This window comes from Myodes glareolus, chromosome 10, assembly GCF_982192425.1.
Source record: "Myodes glareolus chromosome 10, mMyoGla1.1, whole genome shotgun sequence".
Classification (NCBI taxonomy): Eukaryota; Metazoa; Chordata; class Mammalia; order Rodentia; family Cricetidae; genus Myodes; species Myodes glareolus.
This window is the reverse complement of record NC_142035.1, coordinates 14,406,528-14,421,948: the sequence shown is the minus strand read 5'-3', so window position 1 is coordinate 14,421,948 and position 15,421 is coordinate 14,406,528. Positions and strand designations below refer to the sequence as shown.

At 44.2% G+C, this 15,421-nt stretch overlaps 1 protein-coding gene across 1 annotated transcript; it reads left to right on the top strand.

Moving 5' to 3' along the window:
- The first annotated feature begins 5,760 nt into the window (after window positions 1–5,760).
- Window positions 5,761–8,437, top strand: LOC146892749 (kunitz-type protease inhibitor 4-like). The gene is made up of 3 exons (XM_085696197.2): window positions 5,761–5,875; window positions 7,378–7,558; window positions 8,347–8,437. The coding sequence occupies exons 1-3, from the start codon at window positions 5,761–5,763 to the stop codon at window positions 8,435–8,437; spliced, it is 387 nt and encodes a 128-aa protein (XP_085552323.1).
- Window positions 8,438–15,421: the final 6,984 nt, after the last annotated feature.

Here is a 15,421-nt window from a genome sequence, read left to right as displayed (position 1 = left end):
GCATTTCCAAACAGAAAAATTACTTCAATTTTAGAAAATTGTGTTACACGAGTAATGCTTATGACTATACTAGAAACGTGAACAGAGCAAAGAGGAAAAGACTGGAGCAGAAAGATAACGAAGACTATATTTCAAGTACCACATCTTCGAGTAATATAGAGGGGAGTTCAAGTGAGTGTTCTTTGCTGAGAGGTAGGTGGGCATGAATATACAAAAGGAAGTAGAGACCAGGACTTGGGCAATGGCTCAGTGGTAGAGGGAGGAAAAGGGGGGGAAAAGAGACCACATGGGAAAGCAGTGAATATAGTAAAAAACCAGACTGTACTATCAGCAGCCTCCATAACTGGAATTTGAGACTCTCCTGACTAGGACTTTTACTAATTTCCCTGTATTTGATCAACCCATTGTTAACTATAGTGAACCTTCCTCATTAACTCAACCAAAATAAAGTGACTCTGATGTGTAAGACTGCATCTCAGTTTTCCTGGCTCTTTCATTAGCACACATCCTATCCAGGACTTAGTCTCCGTCATTGTGTGAGTCTGCCATTAAAATAAATTACCAACTTTACACATAAATCATGCATTTATTAGAAATTGATTCTTTCCTCTTGAGAGCCCTGACCAATGCAGGTCATTTCCCAACTTCTCTGGGCATTGTGGTTATAGTGATTCAACCATGGCAGCTTCCTTACACCGTATAAGGGAAAATGAGAGGGCCCTTAGAAAGAAATGCACCGACCATGTGCAAAATAAGCAATGCAACAAAATGCATCATGCACCTGAAGTGTGGGGACCAGCCACAACAAAAATACCTCTCGCCAGGGCAGAAGTGTGGGAATGAAGAAGTGAATGAAAATAATAAAATACAGAAACATATAGGATAGTATCGGGAGGAAATTCCAGCGAGTACTGAAAATTCGCCCACATTTAATTTCCAGCTGCTTAAAATACCCCTGACCTCAAAAGGTAGGAGTAAGACAAAAGACTGCATTAATGTGATACAAGGAAAGGAACTTGCCAATTGAAGGTCACAGGATACGTTCATAGTTAAACATTCTGTTGCTAGAACAAAACTAATCACACTCACATACTAGACCAAACATTCTGTAGGCAAACCACTTCCTCGGTGGAGTCCCAAGTTATCTCCATAAAGGGAACTGGAACTTAGTTGGATTCTGAGACTCTTGTTTGAGGTAGGAACAATCTACTTCCTATTCCTGGACCACAAGGTCTAGCAATTAGCCACACCTGTTGACAACAACCTTGAGAGAGCTGAACTCTCTGGTCAACCTAGGTGGGACCTTTGTTTGAGGTAGAAGCACAAGAACCTTGAAGGAACTAGAGGTAAGGCTCACAGTTTCCGGCCTCCACACTGAAGGACAGACAGACTTTTTCTTGGCATACCCAAAAGGTTTTCCTGGCTCCCCAAACTACAATTCCCTGGGTCCTGAGTGTTATTATTCTGCTCTAGTCCCTTTAAGGGCTAACCACGCCCACTCCCAGCCACTTCTGACCTCCTTGTCGCCATCTTAACTCTTTCTCTTCTGCCCCGTCTCTTGGCGTGTGCACACGTGTCTTTGTCTCTCTCTATGTTTCTCTCCATGTTTCTCTGTTTCCCTCTTTTTTAAGTAATAAATGTCTCCCTCTTCTTTAAGTAATAAATATTTAGCTTATTCTTAACCTTACGTCTATTTACTATGTCCTGTGAGCCTTTTATCCACTGTATCCGCCCGCATGACTCGCCCACCGCATGGCGGAACCAGCCTAACACCCTGGAGATCTTACAGGGACCCACAGCCATCCTTGTCGGACTAGCGGCTGCTCTGCGAGCCTGCCAGGGAACACACCCGCCTTTTAAAGAACAATACTGAGAGCTCATGTTCTCCTCTTCATTCAAGCCATCATCATATGTAGTGGGCCCAAGACCCTAGAAAACACGAATTCAGCAATCATTGTGAGCGAGGTGATAATTGGGGATAAAATGCATCATCTTAAGATCCATAAAGCTGTAACATGAGCAAGAACACGGATTCAGCAATCACTGTGAGGAGTTGGGGATAAAATGCATCGTCTTAAGACCCATATAGCCGTAACATGAGCAATACAAATATAAAATCTTCAAGCAGAACTAAAAGGAAGATAAAACAAGAGACTCAGAAGTCTAACCAAGGTTCTTGGAGAATGATGCCAACAGTTGGCCCTAGATACTCTCTTCATTTGAAAATCAAATCAAGTCCCCCTTCCTGGGCCATCACAACTGGTTCTTAGCTTGTCGTCTTTATCTGTGCCTCTTGTAACTAGGGCACAGGTGTTTCTCAACCTCCAGACTTGAGCACACTATGAGGTTTGACAGTACCAAGACAGATGCCCTCGAGTGTCACCTTGGCCATAATACTGCTCTTACAACCTCAGGGGCCTTGGATGGGAACTTCAGGCAGCAGATGATGCTGTAAGCACCAAGTAGCACCTCCAGAGTTGTTTAGAGCCATGCCCAACTTCTTTCAATTCAGCCTAAAGGACTGAGGAATGAAGTCTGAGACCCCCAAAGGATGAGGTGTAAGCGAAAAGCAGGCAACCAGCAGATGAATGGATTTAGAAAACGCTTCCACTAATATTCAAAACAAGATTAGGGTATAAGGAGGTAGATATTTGTGTGTGTGCAGTGGGCATCTTCTTTTATCAGTCTTCACCTTACTTTTCTAAACACGGTCTCTCTGAGAACAAAAGGGCCAGCAAGTCCCCCAAATCCACCTGATCCCCTCCCTTCTATCTCCAACACTATGGTTACAGACATGCTGTGCCTGGCTTTCTCCTGGGTGCTCGGTTCTGAACTCAAGTCCTCATGCTTACACTGTCAGCATTTTACCCACTGAGTCATCCACACGGCCCCTTGAGATTCCCACTGTTATTGCTTCTATTCAGTATAACACTAGACATCTTGGCCAAGGCAATTAAGCAAGAGAAATAAATGAAGGGCATTCAAGTTGAAAAATAAGACAAATTTGCCTTCTTTGCAGATGACACGATCACATACATAGAGAACCTGAAGACTCCATAAAACTGTACCTGATAAACAAATCCAGCAAAGTTACACAATACCAGTTGAACACACACAAAAAAATTAGCAATATTCCAGTAGTAAACTGCCAGAAAAGATTAAGAAAGCAATAATTTTCACAATAGCAGCAAAAAATAAAATACCTGGAAATAAATTTAGCCAGAACTGAAAGGTCTCTACAGTGAAAACTAGAATAAACTGATGAAATGAACTGGAGAAGACACAAACAAATCTACAGACTACACGTTAACAAACCCAAATAAACATGCTTCACATTTTCCTACTTCCAAAATGACCTACAGATTCGGTGCGACCCTTATCAAAGCACCAGCGACATCCCTTACGGATATGAAAAACAATACAAAAACTGGTAGAATTCACAAAAGACCCCAAATAACTAAGGCAATCTTGAGAGAAAAAGAAAAAAAAGAAAAAAATCAAAGACTAACTATAAAATATTGCACAAAGCTGTAGTAAGCAATGCAACAGGAACTGGCATCAATGGAACATACAGAATAAAGAACCCAGATTTAAAGTCACCCACTTACAGCCAGCTGATGTTAATCATGCATTCATCCATTGTGTTGTGTGCGTGTACATGCACATGCACACATACATGAGCAGAGGTCAGAAGACCATGTGTGGGAGTCAGCTCTCGAGGATCAAACTCAAGTCATCAAGGCTTGAGAGCAAGCACTTTGCCTTTGAAGGAAGGAGTGGGGTGTGTATGTTCATTTAAGGAAGATCTTCTGCAATCTCTTTGCAATCACTTCGACCAGTTATATGTCTCTTTTTATTTGTGTGTCTGGGGAAGGGGGAAGGCACACCCATAGGCCATTGTTATGGTTTAAGTAAAAATGCTGCAGGTCCCCAAGTGGCTGCAGCAGGCCACAAAACCACGCTGTAGGTCCCCAAGATGTGGCAGGTAGTGGGTCCCAGGAGCAGCCAGTCCCAGGCAGGGACAGCGCAGTTCCCCAAGTGCCTCAGTAGGCCACAAAGGGCAGCAAGTCCCAAGCAGGGAGCAATGTGGTGGATGAGAGACCTCGACAGGGAAGCCAGTCCCACAAGGAGAGACAGATGGACAGGCCATAAGACCACACCGTGGGTCTTCGAAGGCAGCTGATCCTGGGCAGGGAGCCACGTGGAGGTTGGATATTTATTTAATGGGTTATGGAGGGGCAAGGGGAGAAGTGGAGAAGAGCAAAGAGAGAGAGGCAGAGAGAGAGACACACAGAGAGAAACAGAGAGGGAGAAGGGGAGAAGTGAGGAGAGAGGAGAGACAGAGGCTACCTCTTCAAGAGAGAGAGAAAGAGACATGGAAAGGGAAGGACTCCTCTGCAGGCAGGGGAGGGAGTGGGCGTGGCTCAGGTCAGACCATTAGAGCCATAAGAAAACATAGGTTCCCCATGAAGCTAGAGTTATAGGAGGTTTTGAACTGGGAACTGAACTTGGGTCCTCTGGAAGAGAAGCAAGTGCTCTCAACTACTGAATCATCTCTCCAGCCCTAGAAACTTTTCTTGAAAAAAATTATTAAAGATCAAAATGAACAGAAAATTGATCTATAGAGTCAATGCAACTCAAAGCAATATCTAGGGTAGGTTTTCTCGGGTTTATCAAGTTAATTTGGACTTTTATACGGAAAATGAAAATTCCTAATATAAAGTTCAAGAAATTAAGTACGGCTTTTGAATTGGGAATATATAATGTAATAAAACACATAAGTTCATATATATTAGCAAAGTTACATGACTATAACTGTTGGCAATGACTGAACAGAATGTGATGACTGAATAAAAGAGAAGTCCAGAACCATTAGAAAATTAAAGGAGGCCTTTATTTCATGGTTCACCAGAAGAAACCAATACCACGTGATCCCAGGTTATAAATGGGGGTCACTTTTTCCAAACAAGTCAGGCTCAAGGTGGCTTCATAAAGCAGTGTAGCATTGGGTTTCAAACAAACCCTTAGCTGGGTATAAAAGCAGGAACCTGTAATCCCAGTATTTGGGAGGCTCAGGTGGGCAGATCAGAAGCTCAAGGCCAGCCTGGGTTACACAACAAGTTCCTGGACAAATCAGGGTCAACACCCAGCTCTTGCCTCCAAAACTTAAACGATAGTCATAATAATAAAACAGTACTAGACATTATGGCAACTTCAAATCAAGGGTCCACTAGAAAATCGAAACGTGATCATGAACATAGCTTTATCTTAACCTGCTCAGCGTCTGTCGGTGGTGCTGACGCATACGCCTACCTCAGCCATTTTGTGTATTAATTTAACGACTTAGTTCATACGGGTTACTTAATGTAGACTTTGGCAAGAAGGAAACACCTCAACCATCATTTCTGTTACTCTCGCACTTCGTTCTTTCTAATGCACCAGGCCAGTTTTTTTCTCTGCTTTAGAAAACCAGAACATGGGAAGGAAGCAATTCTTTTGAAATTCCTTGCTCTGATGATCCATCCCTTCAGAGTTAGGCATGTGCTTATGCTCGGGTCCCTAAGCTCGTATTGACTCTACATGAATATGGAATTCACTATCAGGGGTCTAATCAGTTTGGGACCTTTAGCTTCATGGCTGGGTACTCAAGCGTTCAGCATTCAACTCAACACATCATAAAGCCCAATTCAGGATCCCTCCCACCAAACCAAAGTTGAAGTATAAGAGCATTCAACAGCTTCGACCTGCTGCTTCTCCACCATGAAGCCTGTTAAGATGGGGTTTCTCTTAGGAATCGTCATCTTCTGCTCAATCACTGCCCCAGTACTGAGTGGTGTTGCCAGGCTCACTCACAAAATCTGCAGACAATACAAAGGTATGGATAAGGTTAAAATAGAAGGTAAACTCCAAGGCCAATTATGAATGACGGGGGAAGAAATGAAAACAGTTCCACTGGGTGGGGGGTCAGAAGGTTCCTCTCTCATGGCAACACCTGCCAACCTTAAGTGCCTTAACTTGGGGCAGTATTTTCTTCGGGGGACTTTTGGGTGTCCAGAGAGGATAAAACAATATACAGTATAAGTCAGTCCTTTCCAGACAGAGAACTCCTTTGGAGGAGGTCAAAAAACTGCAAGTGTTTTGCGACAGGGGTTTTGTGGCATATTTCAAAGAGTTCATACCTTCCAAGAGCATGCCTTCCAATGAGAGAGGATTTTAGAGAGTAATACCATTGAGGTATAGCCTGCATTTGGGCTCTGGACATACAGAAGACATCTGAGCATGCTGTACCTATATGGAAGAGTTTACAGTGTAGCTATGACTCATAATGAGGCTTTCTCTTGAAGCCTGAGTGATACAGTTTCTGCTTTGATTCAGATTCCAAATTCTGGCCCTGTCACTCAGCATACTCTGGACAAGACTGTAAGCCCAATGATCATCTCCTCCCCGACCCCACTTTGCCTATATGTAAAACAAAAACTAGAAAATCAGAGAGTATTTATGACTATAAAATAAAATCGCACGTGTGGCGAGGCCGAGCCAAGTCGTGTTACCAGAAAATAAACTACAGACCGGCAGCTTGAGGGAGGAAGGTGGGCACTGAGCACTGGGCTATCAATATGGCCACCAGTGTGACTATTTCAATCATCCCTACCCACCACTTGGCCAATAAAAAATGAAACAACTGCTTCCTGGAAAGCAAGAGAAGGCATGAAGAACAGCAAGATATGGGGGTGAAAGACTATCATGCTTCTGGTTGTATAATGAGTAAGTAGACAGTGGGGTGTGTGTGTGGGGGGGGTGTTCTGAGTTGTGTGTCTTCAGCAGGCAGCTGAAAGGCTAGGCAATGAGAGCATGGAGGAACAGAATGCCAGGATAGCCTGCAAGGTGTGCAGTGCGAGGAACCTTGTCACTTTGCACAAGCTAAGTCATTCACCATCTGGTCCTTCCCCCAAACCACTGCCAAGGACCCACCATCTGGAGATGTAAACTGTATTGGACGAAGGTGTCTTTGTCGTGTAACTCTACTTAGAACAAAAAAAGGCAGAAACCTCTGAGGGTCCCTGAACAAGAATGTTTCCAAGCTAGAGGAAGGAATTTTTCTTCTAGTGTGTGGGTGTCTACACCTGCATGCGTGCAATTGTTCATGCATGCTTATGAACCATGGCATGCATGTGGAGGTCAGAGGACAACTGGAGGGAGCTGGTTCTCCCTTCCCACCACATGGGCTCAGAGAGAGAACTCCAGTTGTCGGCTCCTTAACCCCCTAAGGCACCTCACCATCCCAAGCAGGAACTTTCAAGGGCCTCTGAATAGAGACAACGCTTGCTCTTGAGCCCCAACCATCTTCCTCTAATTCCATGGCAACTTCTCTCGCAGAGGCTTGTAAAATGGACATGGATCCCGGCAGCTGCTATGAGGTCCATTTTAGATTCTTCTACAACAGAACGGCCAGAGAGTGCCAGAGTTTTGTCTTCACTGGCTGCAACGGTAACCTGAACAACTACAGGCTGAAAATAGAGTGTGACATTGAATGCAATGAAAAATACCGGACAGTACGGTAAGGATTCCGACTCGGCTTTGGTCTCTTGGGAGAATGGCAAGAACAGGCTTTGAGATTCAAGGGTAGAGAAAATTAGTTAAAGGCTTACCCCTTTGGGGACATGAAGAGGGAGAATTGTAGCAACAGAAGGTTCTGCAGGGGAGGCCGGGATCTCAGAAGAAATTGTTGATTTTGGACAGGTAGTGGAGACACATGCCTTTAATCCCAGCACTCGGGAGGCAGAGGCAGGCAGATCTCCGTGAGTTCGAGGCCAACCTGGTCTACAGAGAGAATTCCAGGACAGGCTCCAAAGCTACACCAAGAAACCTTGCCTCAGAAAACAACAAAAATTGCTGATTTTGCAATTAGAAAAAAAAAACACTCAAATGTTCAGGGAGAAAACTGTAGCTATTATTTGACACACCGCCGGGTATGCAGTAACAATTACCATATATAACACAATTTTACATTAAAATAGCTACACAAAGCCTCCACCACCACCGACGAGCCCACCAACGAAGGCCACAACTTTACCAAACTCTAAAAACCTGCATATTCCAAAAAGAAAACCCTCCCAACTGAGAAGACAGGAAAAGTACAGGAAGTCCCTGGAGTACAAACAGCACCACCAGTCCAGAGCGTGGTACCAGGCCAGGGCTCAAAGGAACGCTGCCACAAAGGTCAGTGTCTAGTTCAGGCTTCAACTCCAATGGGTCCACAGCTCCCTAAGAAACTGGGCTTTGCCTCCCCGAGTCCCAAAGGCAATGACTACTCTAAACCTTGATCAGAGAAGCTTCTCTTTGCAGGAAACGAAGAGCCTCACAGCTGCTCACGCCGCTAAGAGGTTACAATGCCGCTGAGTGCTCAGGCCTGGGTCATTTATACCGTCTCCTCTAAGGGGTGTAAGAGTTGAGTGATGAGGAGCAGAGCTGCAGAACCCTGTCTTCTAGGCAGGCACCGATTCTGCGACCATGAACCCGCTGCAGCTGCAGCTGCAGCTGCATACACTCCTCCTTCACAGACCTAAGTTTCACAACAGTCAGTCCTAAATGGGAGATGAGTTCAGGCTTTCTCTCCCGGGAAATTACGGGCTATTGGTGGATACCAGTGAAAAACAGCCATGACCTTCTGTTGTATACCCACTCGCAGTCCATCAGGCTCCATGCCCATGGTCACATGCAGCTAAAATCAGCGGGTCACAAAACAAAATGACACGAATTCAAGAAAGTGACCTGTAGGGGTGTGGCAAAGAGATGAGAACAAGTGGAATGAAAATAATCAGAATGCAAAGTGTGTGTGTGTGTGTGTGTGTGTGTGTGTGTGCGTGGGGGGATGAGCATGTGTGTGCGTGCATGTGTGTGAGAAATTGTTAAAGAATAAATTACTGAAAGATCTGAGAAAATAAAATTAAATGAAAATAGCTGTACAGTAGATTTATGTTATGATTTTTGCCTGCTAGGTGAGGGAAACAAGTCCACTATAAGAGACCAATTGAAGCCTGGCAGTGGTGCATACCTTTCATCCCAGCACTTGAGAGACAGAGGCAGGCAGAGCCAGGACTACACAGAGATACCCTGTCTCAAAACAAAACAAAACACACACGCACACACATCAAAAAACAAATAAACAATTACTCACTAAGTAGTAGCATAGCAAGTTGCTTTTATTTTTTAAAAACTTTGCTTTTATTTTTAATCAGATCTGACCACCGCGAGGCTCTTACCATGTTTGGGCCTTCTAAATCTCCAGAGTGTCATGCTGTTTTGTACAGGTGAAGCCCAAGCCCCCAGCTGACCGTTTCCAAGTTCTTAGAACTAGAAGTTCAGTGGCCTCTGCCCAGGCAGTACAGCGGCTGGCTTCCATAACAAAGAGACAGACAGACCTAGCGGGTGACTCAAAAGGACCAGCTCTACTTTTAATCCTCGCTAATGTGTCCCTACAGAGGCTAGAGCATGGGTAGTGGCTATCTTTAGGATAAAGGAAACAGATTCATGCAACAGAAGGTTCCCTGCTAGAGAAGTCATTCTCTAGGACTGTCCCAAGACAGAAATGACCGGCCCTGATCCAGGGAGACTCTTGTGGAACCTGCGACATGAATCTTCCTTTTCTACTTAAGCAGAACACCAGAGCCTGAGCCTGAGCCTGAGAGCTTTCGCAGCCATCCTCGCACTGGGCCACCTGAGACAAAGCTGGAAGAAGGTTCAGGCCATGCTGAGATCTTTGGGAAATGTCCACAATCCTGGACACTTTGATTTACTGCTTTCCTGCTCTGAATTTTGTCTTTCCTGCGAAATTACTGCCATCATTAAAAATGAAAGGCTCTTCCTGCGGTGTGCCCTTCTCCTCTGTGTCTTCACCCCATGGCCTTATCCAGAACACGTCAGTCTCTTACTCTTGAGCAATTTCTCGTCCATCCAGACAATGCTGCAGCCAGTCCAGTCCAGCTGACCAAATTGTACAGATTGGTGTCACCTCCCCTATGAAATCCAGCTGAACAGTGCCTCCACGGCAGCAAACCTGTTCGATTTCAGCCTTCAGATCAAATGCAGCATTGACCTTCACACTTATCTGGAGTATTTCTTCACTCAAGCAAACCTTTCTTCGTCAGACCTCCTTCGTTAACTGATCTCTTACGTTGTTCCCTGTTTATTTGTAATCATGTAGGTAGCCTTAGGAGCTTGGTGACTAAAACATAACTTCATTACTGTCAGCCTTCCCAGAAAAGCAAACCTTAACCTCATTCTGCTATCTTTGTCTTACCTACCAAAAGAATGACCATCCACAGACAGACTCTCAAGCCTGAAGACAGTGACCAGGTATGGCCTGGCTGTGATCTGCCCAGTTATAGTATCCTCAGATTGACCATTTCAACTCTGAAATTTCTTGGGTATCCCAGATGAATCTTCACTGAAGTTGAATTGTCCTCTCTATATTTACCCTGTCTTACTAATCCCTCACCTAGAATCCATGTGTCAATCACCAGTGTCAGAGACACTATAGATCACTGAAAACCTGTGACAGAAAATGCAGCCTAAAGAATCACAACTTTGAGACTTTTTAAGATTGATTTTTATTTACATCGTGTGTGTGTGTGTGTGTGTGTGTGTGTGTGTGTGTGTGTGTGTGTGTGTGTCTGTGTGTCTGTGTGTCTCCATGGGGGCCAGAAAAGGGCATCCAATCCCCTGGAACTAGAGTTACAGACAGCTGGAAGCTGACTGATTTGGGTGCTGGGAACAAAACTTAAGTCTTCTCCAAGAGCAGTAAGTACTCTTTTCCACTGGGCCATCTTTCCACCACCACCCTCAATTTTTAAGATTTATTTTTGGTTTTGCTTCTGTTCTTTTGATTTTTTTAAAAAATGTATTTATGTTGCTAGGCATGGTGCTACATCCCTTTAAACCCACTACCTGGGAGTCAGAGAGATAGACGGATCTTTGTAAGTTCAAGGCCAGTCTGGTCTTCAAAGGACTGAACAGTGAGACCTTGTATCAAAGCGGGGAGGTGTGTTCTTTTATGTGTATGAGTGTTTTGCCTGCATATATGTATGTGCTCTACATGTGTGCCTGGTGCTCACAGAGCTCAGAAAAGGGCATTGGATCCCCGGAAACTGAAGCTATGGATAACCATAAGCTGCCATGTGGATGCATTTGAAAGAACAGTCAGTGCTCCTAGCCACTGAGCCATCTCTTCAACCTCTTTAATTCTCTTAAAGAAAACAAAATAGAGCAAGTGACTTGAAAACAGAAGAAATAAACCATCAGAAAACCAGTTAAGACAAAGGCAGGAGGATAAATAAAGACATTTCGGGTCAAATCATAGTGCAACAATAAAAATATATGGACCGGAACTGCACACACAACATAGATGAACATTAGAACTGGATGCTGAGATAAAGTCATGTGTGCGGTGCACAAGCCAGAGCCATCAAACTTCTGTAAATTCAAGACAGAGTTGGAGAGATGGCCCAGAAGTTAAGAATGCCCTCTGCCCTTGCAGAGAACTGTAGTTTGGTTCCTAGCATCCAGGTTGCATCTCACAGTCCCTTGTAACTCCAGCTTCAGGAAGACAGGCACCCTCTTCTGGATTTCTCAGATACCTGCACTCATATGCACATAGACACAGATATACACAAAGCTGCTAAAACTCAAAAAAAAAAAACCTAATAAATACTTTCTCTTTTACAAAGCAATGGTGAAATCAAATGCATTCCATAAGAAAATAGAAGCCTGTTGTTGGGGTTTCTGTCCTGGCCCGTTCCCGCAGTCATTAAGTCCCAAAGAAATCACACAGAGGTTTACATTAATTATAAACTGATTGACTCATTAGCTCAGGCTTCTTGTTAACTCTTATAACTTATATAGCCCATTATTAGACATTATTCTTATCTGTGTTAGCCATGTGGCTCAATACCTTATTCAGTGAGGCAGTCACATCTTGCTTCTTCTGTGGCTGAGCTAGGACTGCAGAGGAATGGGCTTCCCTCTTCCCAGCATTCTCCTGTTCTCCTTGATCTGCCTCTACTTCCTATCTAGTTGGCCTGCATATACTTCCTGCCTGGCTACTGGCCAATCAGCATTTATTTAAAATATAATTGACAGAATACAGACCTTTCTCCCACACCAGAAATCAAGTGTGATGGCATACAACTGTAATCCTACCAGATCAGGTGAAGCAAGAGGATTCAAGGGTAGCCTGGGCTACCAAGGGAATTCTAGGCCACTCATGACTACATGAGAAATTTAAAAAATGGATTTAAAAAAAAGCAATGATAAAGCTGAGCTAGAACTGACAGTGGATATCTTTAATTCCAGCACTTAAGAGGCAAAGCAAGGCAGATCTCTGTGAGTTTGAGACCAGCCTGGTCTATATAAACAGTTCCAGGACAAACCGGGCTACTCAGAGAGACCCTTTCCCAAATTAGTTAAGTGACTAAAGCTGGGAGCAGCTGCGCACACCTGCAGTCCCAGCTACTCTGGGGCTGACACAGGAGAATACTTTGAGCACAGATTTTGTGAGGTTTTTATTTTTTTCTTTCAGATTTTATTTTTAATTGTTTTGTGACCATGTGGGTGCCCATAGAGGCCAGAAGAGGGCAGCAGACCTCCTGAAACTGGTTACAGATGGTTGCGAGCTACCTGACAAGGATGCCAGGAACCAAATTCTGAACCTCTGCTAGAGCGATTTACACTCTTATCCAATGAGCCAACTCTCCAGACTCAAGTCCAAGGCTTCAGAACTAGCGGGGACAACACTGGGATCAATAATGAGAAGAGAGAGAATAAGGGAGGGAGGGAGATCTGAAATTTAAATGTAAGATTCTTGTAAGAAAGGATTTTAAAATGAAGACTTTCTAGGTAAGACAGCAGGCTAAAGACTGCCTCCTAGAGAAAGAAGAGATATAGATGATGTTCCAGAGGGAGAAGACAAGAAAGAGGTTTGGAAACCCACAAAAATGAAAGGATACCTGAAATGTGCAGAGAAAGGCTAAATCTGATGGGTAAATCATACCCTGCTTGCTGTGTAAGCTTGAACTGAGTTCAGATTCCCAACACTCAATAAAAATCAGAGATGGTAGTGAGCACCTGTAAGCTCGGGGGGCAGAAGCTGACAAATCTCTGGCTCTCACTAGTCAGTCATTCTAATTGATAAGCCCTGGGTTTTGTGAGAGACCCTGTCTCCAAACAATACGGTAGAGAGCATTAAAAGAAGATACTCGGGGCTGGAGAGATGGCTCAGAGGTTAAGAGCATTGTCTGCTCTTCTAAAGGTCCTGAGTTCAATTCCCAGCAACCACATGGTGGCTCACAACCATCTGTAATGAGGTCTGGTGCCCTCTTCTGGCCTTCAGGCACACACAGAATATTGTATGCATAATAAATAAATAAATATTTTTTAAAAAGAAGATACTCAATGTTGACCTCCGGCCGTCACATACACATGTGTGCACATGCATTGCATACACCATACACACAGGTACCCACACCTGTTGCTAAAACACAAACCACACATCTCTTCTGACCCTTCCCTAAGGTCCCAATGACAAACCAAGGAATGATGCAACCTAAGTTCACCCTGGGGTAACAATGGCTTTATTGTGATTACTTATAGAGCATGGATGAGGGGTTACTTGCAGGAGTGTGGGTGACACACACGCCCCCAGAAAAAGGTAGCACACGCAAGTTTTTACTCAGGATGGACGTTGTCTTTCCCATATCCACATAGATGGAGTTCTCTCCCCTAGTCCTTCCTTACCTATTTATTCCTATAGACTCTAACCCCCTACACACACACACACACACACACACACACACACACACACACACACACCTGCCTTAGACCCCAGGGGCCATTCTAGGCAGTGGGTTGGAGAAGTGGCTTGATATGCAGGTGAAGGCTTCATGACCCTCCTTTTTGCCCCTTCCTTCTATAAGGGGAGGTAAACAGTCAGCAAGCTTGGTTAGGATGATTTTCTGTAAGCTGGCCTGGAGTGATATTTCATTTGTATTTGAATAAATAAAGCTTGCCTGAAGATCAGAGAGTAAAACAGCCACCCTGGTCAGCCTTACAGACCAGGCATTGGTGGCACACACCTTTAATCCCAGTAGCCACAATAGTCTGCCATAGAAACCGGGCAGTAGTGGTATATCCCTTTAATCCCAGCAGTAGAGAGGAATATAAAACAGGAGGAGACAGCTGTCAAACACAGTCTCATTCTGAGGATTCCTAGAGGCAGGATTGCCATTTTGGACTGAGGTAGAGGTAAGAGCTAACGACTGGCTGTTTTGCTTTTCTGAACTTCAAGTTGAACCCCATATTATCAGTTTCTGGGTTTTTATTAATCGTGCCACACAGACCCAGCCGAACTCTTAAAGACTGAGGCATTTTGTCTCTGAGGACAGTCCTATACAACAGAGAAAGAGAGTGGGTAGGGAGAAAAAGACAGGTGATATATTGGTAGGAAATAAGCCAAACGTAGCTTCAGCCACACAGACTTCTGATTAGGGATGTGGCCATGGGCAAAAGCCACTCCTCAAAGATCAGTCAGGCTATCGATGGGCAGTCCTACCTTTGCGAAAGTCCACAGACCTCACAAGCCACAAACTCAGCTGCAGATTTTGGTGAGAGAAATTTTCTCGAATGGATAAGTCAATGTCATTCATGGCTTGGGGAGCAGCACCTTCAGGGAGACCCTACTGCTAAAAACTGAGCAACTCCTAGAAGTCAAGGGAGAGCCGTGGGACAAGGAGTATCCATCTGGCCTGACACCACCCCTAGGTGAGGAAAGCCCCAGGCAAGAAGTTATAGCAAGCAGGGAAGCTGGACACAGAAAAGCCAAAATGTGTATGTGGCAAAATGATGACCCAGGATAGAAGAGCATAGGAAAAGAGATCGTTAGCCTTGTTGTTCTGAAGTATATCTCAGCAACTGAAAGTAACTGTGGAGTTTGACAGCTCAGAGCCTGAAGCCAGAGGTGGATCAAACTCAGAAGTCACCTGTCATTCACTGCTGAAGAACCCAAGAAATCTAAAGTTCCATAACCATACTTCACACCAAAAATAGGAAAAAGGAGGCCACTATACATTAGAAAAAATAATGAAATAATATACCAGAGAGGCTGGGAAGATGGATCAGAGGGGCTGGGAAGATGACTCAGGAGTTAAGAGCTCTTTTTGCCCTTGCAGACAACCTAAGTTTGGTTCTCAGCATCCACATTTGGTAGCTCACAGCCTCCTGTAACTCTGATGTTGCTGCCCTCAGCTGGCACCTCATTCACACGGGCATATGCACACACAATACATACATTCACATAATTAAGAAATAAAATGGTTATTTTTAAAAGCCAGTCATGGAATCACATGCCTTTAATCCCTTTAATTTGGAG

What these genes read in the sequence shown, in the direction of transcription:
- LOC146892749 (XM_085696197.2), top strand. Translation starts at nt 5,761, where the DNA reads ATGAAGCCTGTTAAGATGGGGTTTCTCTTAGGAATCGTCATCTTCTGC. An exon ending in AATCTGCAGACAATACAAAG is followed by an intron (nt 5,876 to 7,377) that starts GTATGGATAAGG and finishes CTTCTCTCGCAG; the next exon opens with AGGCTTGTAAAATGGACATG. An exon ending in GAAAAATACCGGACAGTACG is followed by an intron (nt 7,559 to 8,346) that starts GTAAGGATTCCG and finishes TTCTCTTTGCAG; the next exon opens with GAAACGAAGAGCCTCACAGC.